This window comes from Narcine bancroftii, chromosome 14 (assembly GCF_036971445.1).
Source record: "Narcine bancroftii isolate sNarBan1 chromosome 14, sNarBan1.hap1, whole genome shotgun sequence".
Classification (NCBI taxonomy): Eukaryota; Metazoa; Chordata; class Chondrichthyes; order Torpediniformes; family Narcinidae; genus Narcine; species Narcine bancroftii.
The window spans coordinates 67,005,694-67,023,905 of record NC_091482.1 but is presented as its reverse complement, the minus strand read 5'-3'; the positions used below and the strand labels follow the sequence as shown (position 1 = coordinate 67,023,905).

The 18,212-nt window shown below is 39.8% G+C and overlaps 1 protein-coding gene across 2 annotated transcripts in view; it reads right to left on the bottom strand.

The window, feature by feature from the left end:
• Positions 1-17,718, bottom strand: part of ctc1 (CTS telomere maintenance complex component 1) — a 67,993-nt gene extending 50,275 nt beyond the window's left edge. The window contains exons 1-10 of one of the 2 annotated variants that reach the window (XM_069912175.1): positions 17,529-17,718; positions 15,926-16,113; positions 14,933-15,194; positions 13,749-13,978; positions 10,840-10,981; positions 6,979-7,296; positions 5,130-5,258; positions 3,876-4,102; positions 815-989; positions 159-359 (exon numbers count right to left, since the gene is read on the bottom strand). In XM_069912175.1, coding sequence (XP_069768276.1) covers positions 159-359; positions 815-989; positions 3,876-4,102; positions 5,130-5,258; positions 6,979-7,296; positions 10,840-10,981; positions 13,749-13,978; positions 14,933-15,194; positions 15,926-16,113; positions 17,529-17,570 — 1,914 coding nt within the window. In that variant the 5' untranslated portion in view covers positions 17,571-17,718. The remainder of the gene's footprint in view (positions 1-158; positions 360-814; positions 990-3,875; positions 4,103-5,129; positions 5,259-6,978; positions 7,297-10,839; positions 10,982-13,748; positions 13,979-14,932; positions 15,195-15,925; positions 16,114-17,528) is intronic. The other variant, XM_069912174.1, reaches the window with a different exon arrangement.
• Positions 17,719-18,212: the final 494 nt, after the last annotated feature.

Genomic DNA, 18,212 nt, shown 5'->3' with positions numbered 1-18,212 from the left:
CAATGCTGCTATGATGAGCTGTCGGAGGAGGTAATGGATTGAGTGGCAGATGCCAGGCATGCATGGGGCTTAGCTTCTTAGAATGATCAAGGAAACCATTAATAAAAATCATCGGTATCAAGTACAAGTAATGTTGCTATCAATAATAAAATATATACCATCTGGGGTTGGAAATCTTCAGGCTTTAAAACTTCAAACGACCAAGCGAGCTTACTATTAAGCTTAGAAGCTACCCAGTGTTTTATCTCATTTTCTGGCAACAAGGAGGATAAATTGAGAGATTCCCAAGCTCGTTTTTCAGCCATTGATAAAATTTGCGCCAGAGATGGAATCTGGCATGGAACATTCAGCTGTGTGATCTGATGAGAAATGAAATTATCAGTAACTGGTTGAGCAAATCACAAAAGGAAAGCCAACACATGGGCAAGAGAGTCCTGTCGGCACACCAAACACACCTCAGCCTTTCTGTACCCTTGAGCCTGCCCTGTCATTCCACAAAATCAGACACAGGAATTGAGAATGTCACAGACACTGCAATACACAAAGGTGTTGGGAGAAACTCAGCACGTCATGCAGCATCCATAAAGGGGTAACCAATGGTTCAGGTGAAGAGGAACTAAAGGAGCAAGGTGTTAAAGAGTCCCCTCACTAAATGGCTTGTGGAGAAAAAAAATGCAGGATTGGATTGATAAGTTTGAGGTATAGTTGATGGAAAAGGGGAATGTTCAGAAACACTGCAATCATTGTATCAATTATGTCATTACATAAAACACAGAAGCATGGAGCAATCTGGCAAAACAAAGCAGAGAAATACCTCTTTAGCAGGACAGTGATGTGACTCAGCCAGTATCTCTCGGTATACATCCCTCGCTGCTTTGGGTGAATTCCACTTAGTGTAGTTCAGAATAGAACTAAATATTGACCCAATGACTCCAACATCACTTACACACATTAGCATTTGCCGCTGTGAGATAAAGCAAGGGCAAAACCTACAGTATAGAACAAATAAGATTAAAGTGACTTGTACAAATCAAAAGTGGTTAGTTACAGATTTATTCTCAAATTGGCCCTTTACAACTTTTTCTCCCCCACAATGGAAAATGGTATAGAAATGTCTAAAGTTACAGATAACAACGAGAGTGTTCCGGTTTATACACACAAGTAATCCTTGTGAAAAACAAGAATATTTGCAAAACAAGAAATGGAGAGAAACACCATTCAGCCCCTCCTGAAAAAATTTAGACCCCTCCACACACAAAAATTACAGACCTGCTTCTAAACTTCCATTTCTGTCAAAGGTCCTTGAAAAAGTTGTTCTTCGCCAATTGTTGACCAACCTACATCAAAACAACATATCCGAAAGGTTCCAGTCAGGTTATAAGGAGCAGAGTCGGCCTTACTAAGAGTATACAATGACCTGCTCCTCGCCACTGATTCAGGGAGCTCCGTCATTCTAATTCTCCTGGACTTTAGCCCAGCGTTCAATACTGTGGATCACCTTCCACAGAGAGTCAATGTCGATGGCACGGCTCTGAACTGGCTTAAATCTTATCTTAGTGATAGGACTTTCTCAGTCAACATGACCAAATTTTCGTCATCCTCTGCTACCCTTTCCTGCGAAGTTGCACAGGAAAGGGCCCCATTCTCTTCTCCTTCCCCTCAGCCATATCATCCAAAAACACGGCATCGCCTTCCACTGCTATGCTCAACTCTATCTTCCCCTGAAGCCCAACGACCAAACAAAGATAACCAACCTCATTAAGTGTTTGGAGGACAAAGTGCTGGATGGCTCAAAACTTCCTGCAGCTAAACGAAGGCAAGTCTGAGATCATTATATTTGGGGCCCCCCAACTCCACCAAAATGATCTCCAATACCCTTGGTAACTTATCCACCCTTACTAAACTGCACATCAAATCCCTTGGTGTGATATTTGATTCCACCTTCAAGTTTGACAAACAAGTCAAAGCTAGCTTTTTCCAGCTCCACACTATTGCCAAAATTAAATAATTCCTGCCACTGATTGAGAAAATTAACACGCCCTAATTTTCTTCTGTTTAGACAACTCTGACTCTATACACGGGAATTAGTCGTCATTATCCCATCTGCAACTGGTGAAGAATGCTTCATCCAGGCTCCTCACTGAAGCCAAGAAGAGGGACCATATCCCCCTATCCTGGCCTCCCTCCAATGGCTGTCAGTATGGCTCAAAATAGATTTTAAAGTTCTCCCAGTTTGTTCACAAAGCCCTTAATGGACTAGCCCCCTCCTACATCACCGATCTCCTAACGCCCTACTCCACTTTAAAAACCCCTCAGATCAGCCAATTTAGTGCTCATGGTTGTTCCACGCTCAAATTGCAAACTCAGGGGAGATCGCATCTTTCCTATTACAGCCCCAAAACCGTGAAACAACATTCTCCCTCCATCAAATCCAGGTTGAAGTTGTAGTTTTACTCACAAGCGTTTTGAGGTGATTGTTACCGTATTGTATGAACCTTGGGTACTTGTTTTATAATGCACTTTATATAGCTACCAGCACTTTGGTCAATGTGAGTGGTTTTAAATGTGCTATATAAATAAACTAAACCTTAATAAAACTTGATTATGAACAACCATGCACCCACTTGAATTTATTCACAAGTCCAGAAGAGGAATGAGAATGCATTTGGGTACTGGAGGTACACCAAGATATGCAATCAGAACTAAAAATTGAAACACAAATTACTAGAAACACTCGCCATGCCAGGCCACATCTGTGGAAAGAGAAATAGAGTGATCATTTCAGATTGAGGACTCAATCAGAAATGGAGAGGAAATAAGTATTAAGTTGCAGAATCAATAGGGAATAAAGGGATTTTTTTTCTGACAGGGCAAGGCAAAGTTTGAGCTGGGGATGTGCTTTGAACTCATCTTTTTGAATGGAATAGATAGGGAGAAAGAACACTGGGAGAACTTTGTCCTTTATTCACAAGAAATAAGTGTGATTAGGAAAGACAAAACTGTCAAAAGAATATAAAAACTGTAAGATGCATAGCTTCAATAAATGCCTAGCATTTTAGAGTTTTGAAAATGTTTAAAAAACCTCAAACATCGTCCAAACATTATAGTTAATACATCCACTGCAATTTTCCACCTTGATCTTCACAAAGCAAATTCAACAGTCAGGGTTTTAAAAATACAGGTACTCAACTTACGACCTACCCAACTTACATCCATCTGGACATACAACCTTTTAAAAAATGTGTATGCGCAATATAGTGCCCGGCATTGCAGTTTCCGTTCTGGATATGCACTAGAAAGATGGTAAGCAACAGAAAAAACCTATCCCTTGCCAATCGAATGTCTCATTCCACCACTTCAACAATTTTTAAGCACAAAGAGAAAATACGTGAGACTGTAAAAGGTTCTGCAAGTATGAAGAGCCATCTTGATTCATGTGCTCATGCAGGAGTCTTTGGTTGGTGCATGAGCAAGAGTTTAGGCGCCAATTCAAGATCATCAGGGTGCTTAACTCTTGTGCATGCGCTCAGGAATCAAAATGGCCGGTCCCAGCCAATGGATCCCAGGACGTCGACTAACAAAGTACGCATATTTGGCTCCTACGTGCCCTGTATCCCTGTTATAGTTTGTCAAATACAACATTTAATTTAAAAAGTTTGCTTTATGACTTCAATACTCCACCCGCATGGGCAAAATTCTGATACATCCATTCTGAGATATGACCAATCCTTCAGTCACAATTACAGTCGGAAGGAGTTAAAATTAAGCCATAAAATTATAGGAAGTTAATCCTTACATTGGAAACTTAATAAACTGCAGATTCAAACAAATTTGAACAATTTATCAAAACACTTATTTATTCAATTCAATAGTACCTTTCTAGGAGTGTGTCTATAACATAAATTAGCCACAAATAACTGGGCAGATCTAGGTTATACTTGAACAGCAGGCTGATATAGATGTTGCAAATGGGAGAGAAAGGATGATATTCTGTGCTCAGCCGAGAAAATCCCGTTATTTGCAGAGAGCTCCTCAGACAGCAGCAGAGCATGATTTGTGGGAGATGGTCAGCTATCTTCATATGTACATGGGCATCAAAGATCTGCAAAAAGAAAAACATGTAACAGGTACACACTTTCTGAACAATTAATGAAGAGAGTTTAAAAGACCTCAGTGTCCAGTGTATGTAGGATCAAGTTCAAACTTATGCCATCATGTCTTAAATGTTTTTTAATATTCTTTCATTTCTTGTAATTGCACAGTAATATCACACTGCAGCACTTTGTCAAGCTATTATATCAAACACTTTAGAATATCAAACAATGTCCATATTCAGAACAAAAAATGTACCAGATTGGTTATTTCACATTTGAAGTGAATGTGGTACCAATATTCCATACCTGATTGCACTTTACAAAAAAAAACTAATGAAAGTTAATGGAGAGATAGAAATAAGATTATTGGTGTTATATGGTGCCAATAATGTAAAGAAATTATTATTTATTACACAGGTGTTACTACATTTATTTAATTCCAACACCTGACAAGTAAAATTGGAGAAATACCATTTCCTCTGCAGCAAGTTTCAAATCTTAGCCCCCCACCCCCCCAATCATTTCTGACTTTTCAGAAAATGGATTTTATAGGTTCTTGGCTAGGCCACAAGAGGAGGCATTTTTCAATCCTCAGAGGAAAAAAGATGCTTGCTAAATCAAGCCAGCTGACCAACTCGCAATGCAAAATGTATCCCTGGAGAAAAATGAACAAGGCTTTTTCAGAGAAAAAAAAATTAATTTATAAGTTAACAACTTGTCAAAGCAATTTTGCAAAAAAGTATACCATATATGCTTGTGTAATCGTCAATAGAGTAAAAGTTGAGCCCCCTCCACCCCCATTTTTGGCCCTGACCACCCGCTATCTGAGATCTCAATTGGCCACTAAGCTCCCGACATTCTGACAGCAGACCCTCGCCCCCGTCACCCTACAGAGCTCAGATTTCCCGGCCACCCACCCACCAGAGCAGAGACAATTAAACTTTCTTTAATCCAATAATCTCTCCACTTGAAACAGGATAGAGTAAATACAAAACAAAGAAAATAAAAAGTGAAAGAGAAAAAAAACATTTTTACCTCCACTTGTGCTCCAGGACGCAAACCACGCCCACAATTCACTAACGGCTGGTAGGCCAAACAAAGACCAACTTTGCCATCCAGTTCATAAAGACTTGCTCTAGAATTTATTACTTTACTGATCACACCCTGAAATTAAAAATAGTTTAATTGTCAAGGAGTCACCAACAATATGCAGAGATTTGACAATCCAGTTTGAGTCATCCTAAAGGGAGACTTCCCCAGTTTACAGCTGCAACTTATATCAGCGAAAGCTCATGAATTCATTACAAAGCAGGATCAGGTAGAGTCAGACACTTCCTCAGAGGAAGGGATGGATTATTCTGGCAAGCAGCCACTCTCTGCCACCATGTTTCCCTTGGTAACCAATTTCACAAGAGCATCAAAGGAACAATGGGAGGCCATTAGCCAACCACCTTCTGCACTTTGTAGAAAAGACAGAATACCATGATATCTTGCCACGCTAACAAAAATTCTCTCATCAATTATTTTCCTTCCATTTGTACCCTGTTGATTGAAGATTGTTTAATGGAACTTACCACAACCATCTGTGACATTAGATTTATACAGTTCATTCATATAGTACAGTAAAAAACCCCAGTATCCGGCACCTCTGGGGAATTGGTAGATGCCGAATAAGTGTATTTTCCAATTACTTGAGACTTACCCTAACAATGCCTAACTAATATACTTGCATTAAGAATAAACAGTTTAAAAGACAAAAATACTGTACTTGCACTGAAGAAACTTCACTTGCATGAATAAATAAACCTTAAAGCATTTTATTTTATTTCAGTCCCATTCTTTGAAAACATTTAAAATTGCAGGTTCCTCCCCTTCCACAGAGTTGCCTGAAAGACAAATAATATTATAGATAATTAACTTCCCCTCCCCCAAGTTTACAGATAAAGCTTCCGATCAGGGCAACTCTTACTAACCAGGGTTAAAGAGTAAATCCTATGCCAAGCAGCATCAACCATCTCTTCATCCTGGGCGACGCCATTACTGTTCCACACAACTTTATTCAAACAGCTACCAAGAGCAAAGCCCGACCACTGGCTGAATATTTGCTCCCATCCAAAGGTTTATGTGTTACTTCAGAGAACATTTACTTTTACAATTTAAACTATTTTATTTATATATATTTTATTTTTAATTTATATTCCTCAATTTTTCGATCGGTTGCTCGAGGCTGCCAGTTACTTGAATTCCAGATACCAGGGGTTTTACTGTACTGCTCTGAACTTTTGTCCAGTGTCTTATCGTGAATTGGCAGAGTCAGAAATGGGAATCTTGGATAAGCACATCTTAAATTAGGAAGGAAATTTGTTTTGATTCTCTTCAGAGGTCTATCCAGTAATCTGTTATAAAATGACCTCATAAGAACTCCAGACCATATTACCAATGGCCCCATTATCCAATGGTTGAATAACCTGCCAGCATTCCATCAAACCTCTCACGATAATGAAAGACCTTTGGACTACAAGCCACAATCAGTAGACAAAAAGGGACAGACACAGAAAAATCGAGCCAATTTTTTCCTGAAGCATTGTCCTCACTCAATCCAACTTTAAATTCTTACCCAGTGACTGGAGAACGTTAAGGAACACAGTCCAGGTGACATTGAAATGTCATGTATTCATGGTGTAATTTTGTCACGATATCATGTCAGAAATCACTGGAGAAGATAGATTCCCCAACCCTCCCTTCAAACTCAGAACAGAGGCTCCTTTTTGAAAGTTAAGTTGCTTCGTGCAAGAGATCATGAGGAAGGCAATTTCAAAATGACCCGGACACTTATCTTCAAGTCTCTGTGTAATTAAACATTGTCACCACTCAGAATACTCACACGGTATGAAATTATTTTCGATTCTTTGCTCTGAACAATTCTTTGTTCTATGGTACTTTGTGTTGACCAATCCATCAATTGTCTAATCTGAAATGATTCATTGGAAGCTTTTGGCATCAACTTTGAATTTGAAGCTTGGATAAATTCTTCCAGTGTTTGTTCTTTCACAAGTCCCTCATTATAAACATAGAAGTTTGAAGATGATGACACTACAAACATCTTATAATTGGTGCCCTGGAGCCTGGAAACAAATACCTTTGTTACAACGTACTGCTTTGAAACCTCGAGGCAATGATGCCACATTAGCTTGGCAGGAACCTAAGAGAAAAAAAAAAAATCGGAAAATTCAGGTTGAAAACATTCATTTCGAATTCAGTTAAAATTTACAACCTATGAGGCAAAGTTGCCATCTTTGCACATCAAAACCACAACCAATTAATTTGACAAAACAAAGAACAATCACTTTATTTTCAAAGGTGTTAAACATGAGAATAAATACGCTGGATATTCACTTTCCAATGAATCTAGCTATCATGGTTTTTTATTTGAAAATTTATGGCTGTAAAATATGGAAATAAAACTAACACAAGGTAGTGTTATCAGACAAAATCAATGCTAAGGAACAGACAACAAAATCAGTTACTCTACTGAAGTCAGGGATCAGTTTAACAGAATACAAAATATCAGAATCAGAATTTATTGCTATAATAAACATGTCATAAAATTCATCATTTATCAAAAATCAAAGAATTCTCAAAAGGAGATTGTAATTACTTGGTTTCACAGAAGATATTCTTTAACAATTGCTCGCTGCTGGGTTCATATCACAAATGTGCAATCATTTGCTGTGAAGACGCACATTGTTTGATTGTCCAAATTACAATCAGGCGAAGTTAAATTAAGGAAAGCAATTTTAACACCATGCATTTCAAGGGCTTTTACTCATTTATTCACAATGAAATGCCCTCGTTGAGAATTTCACACCAGCACAAGTACGTTACTTCCATCGTTAATATTTCTGTATACTTGTAGCAAACATCCTTGTTCTTGCACCCAAATCCACTAGGAAGGGCAACAAACTATTTGCCTTCTTAAGTGGTAACTGTACATCCATTAATTGGCTTCAATGACTGGATGACCCCAAATCTATTGCACATTCCCATTTAAACAATACACTCTGTATTCCCTCAAAAGTGGCGAAACCACATTTATTCGTTAATCGCTCTCTGCTCTTTTTTCTGCCCATTCACTCAATTAGTCCATGTCAAGCCATTCTGAATCCAATGCAATTTCAACAATCCCATCAGCAAAAAATTAAAATCTTGCACTTTATTCCCTCATCCAAACTAGTAAAACATATTTTGAAGGGCTGAAGCCCAATCACGGATCTCTCTGGTACCTTAGTTTCCATCTGAAAGAAACCGATTCCTTCTTCCTGTTTCCCAGTCTGTCAACCAATGTTTAATCCATCCCATAATCTCACTGTAATAAACAGCCACGAGGCAGCACATCCTGATGCCTTCCCGATCATTGTGGGGGACTTCAATCAGGCCAACCTGAAGAACTCTCTGATAATTACCACCAACACGTCACATGCAAAACCAGGGGAACCAACACACTCGACCACTGCTAAATCACCATGAAAAACCCCTACCAAGCTATATCACGACCGCACTTTGGCAAGTCTGATCACCTGGCTGTACTTCTCCCAGTGTACAAGCAGAGACTGAAGATCACAGTACCAGTGGTGAAGACAGCAAAAGTATGGTCGAAGGAGGCAGAGAAGCATCTGCAGAACTGCTTTGAATCGGTGGACCTCCCTCAGTCTATTTTTGTCATTGTTCTGCAAATTTTCGTGCTTCTTCTGGATCCGAGAATAGTCTGTTTTGTTGTCCTGGAATGAATATTTTTAATACCGCTGGATGCTTTAGTATAAATTTATACCCTTTCTTCCATAAAATCGCCTTTGCTGTATTGAACTCTTTTCTCTTCTTTAGGAGTTCAAAACTTATATCTGGATAAATGAAGATTTTTTGCCCTTTATACTCCAGTGGTTTGTTGCCCTCTCTTACTTTTTCCATTGTCTTCTCCAGTACCTTTTCTCTTGTAGTATATCTTAGGAATTTTACTACAATAGATCTTGGTTTTTGTTGTGGTTGTGGTTTAGAGGCCAATACTCTATGTGCCCTTTCTATTTCCATTTCTTGCTGTAGTTCTGGACATCCTAGGGTCTTAGGGATCCACTCTTTTATAAACTCCCTCATATTCTTGCCTTCTTCATCTTCCTTAAGGCCCACTATCTTTATGTTATTTCTTCTGTTATGGTTTTCCATTGTATCTATTTTTTGAGCTAGTAGTTCTTGTGTCTCTTTAGTTTTTTTATTAGATTTCTCCAATTTCTTTTTTAAGTCTTCTACCTCCATTTCTGCTGCTACTGCCCGCTCTTCCATCTTGTCCATTTTCTTTCCCATTTCTGTTAAGGTCATCTCCATTTTATTTATTTTCTCTTCTGTGTTGTTTATTCTTTTTCTTAAATCCTTAAATTCCTGTGTTTGCCATTCTTTAAATGACTCCATGTATCCTTTAATAAGAGCAAGTATATCCTTTACCTTGCCTTTCTTTTCTTCTTCTATTTCCCTGTACTCTTCCTCTTCCTCTTCTTCTTCCTCTGGGTTGGCCATCTGTTGTTTCTTTGGTGCCCTTTCCTCCTCTTCTTTCTTGTTTCTATTGTCTTCTGTGGTCTCTTCTTGCTGCAGGTGTTCTGCAGCTGTCGTTGCCGGCTGTGGAGGTCGACTCCCCAGCTGGTCCCCCCTCCCGTCGGTGTGTTTTTTTTCATTCGCATCGCGCATGCGCGAAGTATCGCGCATGCGCGGTTGCGCACTTTTACTCGGCTCTGCGAGCCATTTTTGTAGTCCATTATTTACCGACCTGAGGGAGCGGGTTTCTCTCTCCGCAGCGGGCCTCTTCGGACAGGTAAGGCCTTCACCTTTTTCCTCCTTTGTCTTCTCTTCCTCTCTTCTTACCGTTGCTTTCGATTTTTCTTTTTTTGTCGCCATCTTCTTTCCACCTTTATACTCACTTTTCTGTAACTTTTATTTCTGTGCCTTTGTGTTTTCCTTTGTTTTTCCCGACTTTTCTGGAGAGGGCTGGAGTTCACCGTCCGGCCACTACTCCATCACGTGACTCCCTCCTCACTTGGTAGTTCTTGATGTTTGTTTTACAAGTAAATTGCATCATTATGAAGCTTCTGCCACTCACAGTGCTATTGCTACTTCCACCACCGAGTGGTTGATGTGCAGAGGAGGGTCTACGCTCTTTCTTCTTAATGAAGTTCCAAACAGTTGATCTTGGTAATCCTCAGGTTTGGATGATGTCTATTATTGTTTTATTCTTGTTTTTCATCTTCTTTGACTTTAATTGGCACAACTCTGGTGCTCATCTACAGACTCCAAAGGTGACCAAAAGCTTAAAAGCAAGCCAAGCTCTCGAAGAAATTAAACTTACCCGAGTGCTCACAAACACCTGTGAAGCCAATGTCCCAAACATTATGGTGCACTGAAGTGGGGAGACTATACATAAATCATGTTGTAATTTCTACATGGTGAAACGAAAAAGTATACAATTAACTTTTAATAAAATCTGGAATGTGCACTTTAATTCCATGTGAATGGTTTGATTGCAAATTTAAAATGATGGAGCACAGGGGCAAATAAAGAGAAAAAAAGTGTTTTTGTCCCAAACATTATGGAGGGCATTGTATTTAAAATGGTGAAACATTAAATTTACACTAGATTTTAAAGGGTATATTTATTGGGTAGCAGTCCAGTTAAAACAGTTGAGATAAGAGAAAATAAAACGCACCTGAATGACAACAGGAAGACAAATTTCAGTTGTAAATGAGCTGAGAAAGAAGAAAAAGAAGGTTTTTCCTCGGGTGCTTAAAATTGAACTGAGGCGGAAAAGTTCTCCAGCTATGTTCAGCTTCACTCTTTGGCAAAGAAATCTTGTGAAGACAAAGACAACATGATCACTGTCACATCCTGTCTATGTGTAAGATCAATCAACATTTCTTCAAGCAGAGCTGATCTACTGTTGTAACTTCATTAGTGAAGAGACTGATTTCCATACACTATAAGCCTTAAACCACATGTCAAACTCAGGCCCGCGGCTGTGATATAATTATATTTGGCCTGTAAGATCATATCAAATATGTATTAGAGCTGGCCCGTTGGCCGCCGCGCCAGTATAGCGCATGCACAGCTAATACTACAAATCCCAGAATGCTTTGCAAATGTGTTGGCGTCAGCCCGCTAATCGCCCCCACCTCCTCTCTTTACTTTCATTAGTATCTGTGACCTGTCGCCTAACTCACATGTAATAAGCCCCTTACGAAAAATGGCCAAATGAAGGACAGAAAAAAGGACATTTCAAGACAGGTGGGAGGCAAACTCTGACCCCAGAGTTTGATGAACTTGCATCTAAGAAGAGATGCCAAGTGTCTGGTTTAGACCCAGGTGCATCAGAGTAAATCACAGTGAGACAAGCTAAGCTTGGATTCATATTTTCTTTGGTTAACTTGGACTGTTCATAGTTGAAAGATTGGATTTTCATTGAAGCAAGTTGTTATTTTTTTGACTTGTTGGCTTGTGAAAAAAAATACATTTAAAAGGAGCTTAAAGGCTATAGAGAAATATTATTTATTGAATATTTTATTTCTCATTTGTTAATGCTTCTTCTGGAAAGAGTTTAACCAAAACTATTATTAAACATTTAATAAGAAAAAGTTTAATATGACACATGTTGAAAGAAGAGAAAACATGCAGATGTTGTTGAAAATTTTCAATAAATATTTAGTATGGCCCACGACTTAGTCCAAGTTTTTAATTTTGGCCCTCCGTGAATTTGAGTTTGACACCCCTGGGGATGCTAGAAATCCAAAATAAAGATAACAATTGTGGAAGGAAAAGATCCTTCATCAAAGCATTAGTGTCAGGATATGGGAGAGAGCTGGATAGGTCAAAGCATATTCCTGATTGAGCAATTGTGCTGTAAATAAAGGTCAATGTCTTAGATCATAAATATACTAGAATTCTACCATGAAGAGATTATACCAACAAGGAGAAAATATTAATGGGAACAGATAAAAATAAATACAAAACCCCATTTCCATTTGGAATCCAAGGCGAAATGGGCAACTTAAAAATTAAGAGCTGGGCTTTCAGGATTGTTGTTTAAACATATTTGGACACAGAGAGGACCAATGGAGCAAACTGCAAAATTAAACAGAGCATAAATCAAAGAATAGAGAAAAATGAGAAAAGGCAGGAGAATGAGTTATGCAGTTAACCTTGGCAACATTAAAAGGGTGGAACAGGCTTCAGAGACTAAATAGCCTTTTCTTAGATCATTATAACCCAAGCTCTTCCATGATGTGTTGAGCTGACTTGCACTCTTGATTACCTCGTCCCTTATCCTATCCAATTAACACCTTTTGTTGGTCTGGATTCCTCCCCCAGCCAGCACTGTCTGAATTCTGAGACTTTCTCAGCTTTCCTGCTTCTGGCTCATTCTGCTTATTCCTTGAAGCGCTCAGGCCCAAAATGTCGACAATATATCTTTGCTTTTTATGGTCGCTGAAAAGACCGGCTGAGATCCTCCAGCATTTCTGTGTGTTTTTACTACAATCACAATGTTTTCAGACTTTCGTGTTTCACTAACTGTGTAAAACCTGGTTCAGCCTTAGATGAGGGTCGGGGAGGGGAAGAAGGCCCAAACTTTCTAATATTTTACTAAAGCAAATGCAAACTTGAAATAAAAGTTATGTAATTCTGGAATTTAAAAAAATTAAAATAAAAAAATCAACTGCAAGTACAATTCATAGAATTGCAGATGGATGAATCCATTCAGCCCATCGTTTTCCTCTATTTTTTTTCCAGAAGTCTTCCATAAATACACATACAGAATCAATTAAACACCAAAGACTTCATTGCATGGATTGTGGTCTTTCTATTTTGAGTAATTAAATTTTGCCATGGCTAAGGGATATGATTCAGCAAATAAGTAGTTATCGGGTTAAATCACCAGTAATGCAGTTCTTAAATGTAGAGTTAAGAGGGGAGCTGGAAAAATGTGGATTTTCAATTGTCTATCCAATTTCAGATTTAATTTTATTTTCATTGTGCCAAGTACAGACACAAAGCCAATGAAATGCAATTAGTATCTAACCAGAAGCAGAAAGAATAGTGCTATCTACAAGTAACTGCAAATCTTCTTCTTCTTTGGCTTGGCTTCGCGGACGAAGATTTATGAATCTGCAAATAACTGCAAGTAACTGCAAATAAACAAGTTAAAAAGTAATGACAGTACAATATGGGTGCAATACTGCTCAGTGCTGTGATAGAAAGTTCAGCAGGGTCACAGCCTCAGGAAAGAACAGAGGCTCCTGGAGAGCCTACTGGATGGAAGGAGAGTAAAAAATGTCTAAATTATATAAAAGTCATGAATATTTGTGTAGAAAAAGGATCAGTATGTCAACCAATCAGAGGAATGTCATGAACAATTGACTTTTTAAAAAATACATCAAATAAGTGGTCTTTCAAAAGCAACTACATAATGTAATTTGCATTAAAAATCAATTTTTGCAAGCAAGGTGCATAAAAGGTATTACAAATGCCACAAAATGAGTGGAAAAGCCTCAAGATTAACATTTAGAATGCCTCCTTATCAGAGTGGCTCCATCATGATAAAATATTTCTCTGAGCAGATCTTACCCTTTGTCCAAGAGATGAATAGCTACATCAGGCAGTAACACATTCAAGGGGCTTGGTCCCCAAAGGTTGCCAAATGACTGTTTTGGAAGCACATGGTAAGGTGTTTCAGTTATTTCAAGATAGCCAGCTTCTATCCCATTGGGTCTCCGTCTTGCAACGCTCAGAGGAATGTAACTCCAGCTTGGAAATAGTACTAAATGTTCCAGACTTTGCAGATCCAGTTGGAGAACCTGGACAGAAATTATATCATGACTACAAGATCATAAATAAATAAAGAGATAAATCAGAGCAGGAGTCAGCTATTTAAAAAGGTCAGGCCTTATTCATCCATTGACTCAGCTCCAACAACCTGCTTTTTCCCCCCCATAACCCTTTAAATCAAGTTTATTGTCCAACAGTGTACTTTATATAGCAACGAAAAAGATATACGAGCAATGTTTTGGGCTTGAGCCCTTCATCAAGGGATGAAAACCTTGTTCATCCCTTGAAGGAGAGCTCAAGCCCCAAATGTTGGTTATTGTATCTTTATATTTGCTACATAAGGTACACTGTTTGACCTGCTGAGTTTCTCCAGAATTGTGGTTTGACTTCAAACACAGTGTGTCTGCAGACTTTCAAGTGCTACCTCGAGTTTATTGTCATTGATTACACTAGTACAACCTGACAAAACAGCGTTCTCCAGTCTTTGGTGCAAAACACGCAGATACACAGCCAGACATAACACAAATGCAGACAATCATAGGTATTCATATATATACTAAACAAAATAAAATTATATTGTTTTGTGACTGAGAGTCCCAGATGGTTAATATGAGCAGTTCCTTTGGGAAGAAGCTGTTCCTCAGCCTGGAGGTGCTGGCTCTAATACTACAACTACACTATATACTCCAACTACACTAAAAACAGTACAACTATGTCTTAAATATATTTAATGAAGCAGCCTATACTGCTTCCTTGGGCAGAGAATTCCGCAGATTCGCTACTCTTTGGGAAAAGTAGTTCCTTATCTCTGCCCTAAATCTATGCATGAACCCTGAGGCTCTAATTGACAGTTCTAGTTTGTCATACTATTGGTTATAAATTCCCTGCTTCTACCTCATCTATGTCATAAGACACCAACGTAATTTGCTGCAAATCAAGTCTGCAGCATATTTTCAACCAATTAGATTTTTATATCCCTTTACCTCACAAGGAATGAATACATTCTTGCCCCGAAGATACACAGTTCCATCACTCTGTGATCCTGAACTCTCTGAAGTACCCTGAGTAATAGGAATCTTGTCTGTCAGGAAACCACACAACAGTAAGTTTGTGCGACTGAGTGCCTTGTGATTCATTAGAAAGCTTTCTTTGTCCAGGGTCCACTGCTCGAGTTCCCTAGTGTTCCATGTTAGATTACTCCAACATGGGATCTTCTGTGATTGTAGCTCAGAGAGAGAGACAAATCTGCAATAGAAGTATCTTCAGTCACTAAGTAAATGGAACCAATCAAAAAATCAATGTGACAACTGATATGCAAGCTTTCAAAAGCACTTAAATAATTCAAGTCTTACCACCTCTGCCTATTTTAGTGAAAAATCAACAGCTTCTTTCCATTTTAATCCAAAAATTATGAAAATCACATCCCTCTGAATTAGAGGTTTTACAATTTGCAATGATAAATACACACGAAGGATGCCACACATTCAAATGATTTATCCTCACACATGGATGCTTCGTCAACCCATTAAATTAGTACTTAAATGGTCCATGTCTCATGAATAGAGGGATTATGATGAAAATAACCTGCATTTACTTCAGACCTTAAATTCGTAAAACATGCTCAGGTAATTCACAGAAACATTTTCAAATGAAAAGGAGCTATTAGAACAGATGACTCAGAACAAGGCTTGAAAGAATCTTCCCTGCACATAAATATATTTTGCTGAAGAGCTTCACAACCACACTGACAAAATTGGAGCCAAGTTCACATCAACAAGCAGAGATGAATGAAAGCCAGCCCCAACATTCAAATTCAAGCATCACAGTTTAAAATAAATGCTCTTAAATTTGGAATCTGTAATAGCTGCCATTGATTCCAAAATTACATGAATGTATTTGATTAAAAACAGTTTTGGCATGCAGAAAATGCTTTTTAATTGAAACCACTATGCCAAAAAACTTGATTTGTCACTTACTTGTAATTTAAAGGAAGAGTAAGTCCATCTTTTCCTTGTTGGCAACAGGGATATTTGCAATTGAGGCAAACCCTGTACAAGCAGTTAAAAAGACAGCTACTCAGCTCCTTGCAAGTGATTTCAGAATGCACCTCAGGAACAATATTCTCTTCTGTAAACCTGTACAAATTCTGGAGCCACTCAACATTCTGCAAGGCAATGCAAGAAATAAAACCAATTCACAACCAATATAAAACTACTCCTGCAAAAGTGTAGCAATCTTGACACAGTATAGCCATATAACCCACAAGCATAAACCTAATCAGGCTTTTTTAATTCAATATTTTATCATTCATGCAGACACAAAGTATTAAATGTACATTCACAAGGTACATAAGCATGCACCCACCTCACATGCTGCAATCTCATGCATTGAATCCATTCCATCTCTACAAAGGATTTGGCATCAAATTTAATAATTGCTTAGTCCCTAATATGGGAATGGTAAGATGTATACTATAACTATCTACACATTATAGCTTTGATAGATGACATTTGTTATCTATTTAGTTCTTTTATTTCTTTACATGTTCACATTGTGTAGTTTATTTTTGCAGTACTAATTAGTGGTAATTCTGCCACGCCTGCAGGAAAAATGAATCTCAGGGTTGAATGAGATGTCATGTTATAACAATAAATCTGAAATCTATTTAATACAGGTGTATCATGATAGCTCTAATATTTCTTGTGCACCAAGGAGGTGAAACTTGGGAATACTCTGAAGGTTGTCATGGACTGGATTGACTGAATAATTTAATCCCATGATTTGAACAACATTTTCTGCGCAGATCTTTCAACTTGTATCGAAGCAGCTTTCCTGACCTTCACTCCTTTCACATCAGACTCAATGACTTTGAAGTGCAGAACAAACTGCGATACGAATTCAGTGGGTCAAGCAGCGACTTTGGGTCCCCTGAAATACTCTTTTAGAAAGGAGTTCGGAGTCATCCAGGATAAGGACTGCAATCCCATTCATCGATCGTCATAAATCAATTGATGTTTTGTTTTAATATCTTCCTGGAAGTAGCATGGGGAAATATAATTACAGACATTTATTCTCCAGGTATATCAGATTATGAGAGGCGAGAATAGTAAAGACCAGAAGGCATCTGTTTAAAGTGAATGGAGGAAACTTGTCAGAGGTGGGGAGGGGGGGGTTTAAACCCAGAGAGTGGTGGAGGGTGTTACAATAAAGACATTTAAAATTGAATCCAAAACGCCTGCAGGCTCTGAGATGGTCGTCCGACCCCGGCCCGAAACGTGGTCAGGTATCTTTACCTCTTATGGACGCTGTGTGACCTGCTGAGCTCCTCCAGCACGTTTGTGCATCCAAACTCTTTGACAGGCCCATCAGAGGGTTCTGGGTGAAAGTGGGGGGGAGTTGAGATTGTTCCCTAGGTCGGAACAAGATTGTGGGCCGAAGGGCCTGTACCACACCGGTTTAGTGCTACCACGCGTCTGCACCTGAATGAACCAGATTGCACGTTCCTAATCCGACAATTAAACCAGGACATCAATTCAAAACGGCAACTGGGTTCATCCGGACCGAGAGAATAGGACTCACAGCGTTGCTGAGCTCTCCAAACTCTGCCACAAACTCCTCCATGCCACCTAAAGCATCTTAACTGTGGATGCACACGTTAATAATCCGTATGAAAGCCGAGAGGGGGAAATTAAAGGAAAAAGGACTCAATACGAATTAAATGCGCGCCATCATCCTCTGCGCTCTTCCCTCCACGCCTGCGCACGGCCGGCGCCTGCGCACTGTCAGCCTCGGCCCGCGCTCTCCCCCCCCCCTCTCACGCCTGCGCACGGCCCGCCTCGGCCGGCGCCTGCGCACTATCAGCCTCGGCCACGCTCAACCCCCCCCCCCCCCCCCCCTCCGCCTTCCACGCCTGCGCACTATTAGCCTCGGCCCGCGCTCTCCCCCTCCACGCCTGTGCACGGCCCGCGCATTGTCAGCCTCGGCCCGCGCGCTCAGCCCCCTCCACGCTTGCGCACTGTCAGCCTCGGCCCGCGCTCTTCCCCCCCCCCTCCACGCCTGCGCACTGTCAGCCTCGGCCCGCGCTCTCCCCCCTTCACGCCTGCGCACTGTCAGCCTCGGCCCGCTCTCTCTCCCCCCTCCACGCCTGCGCACGGTCCGCCTCGGCCCGCTCTCTCTCTCTCTCCCCCAGTCAAATTGCCACTCACGCAAGCGCAGAAGCTCCCCCTGACCAAATACGTCACTGAGCTCCCTGCGCTGGGCATT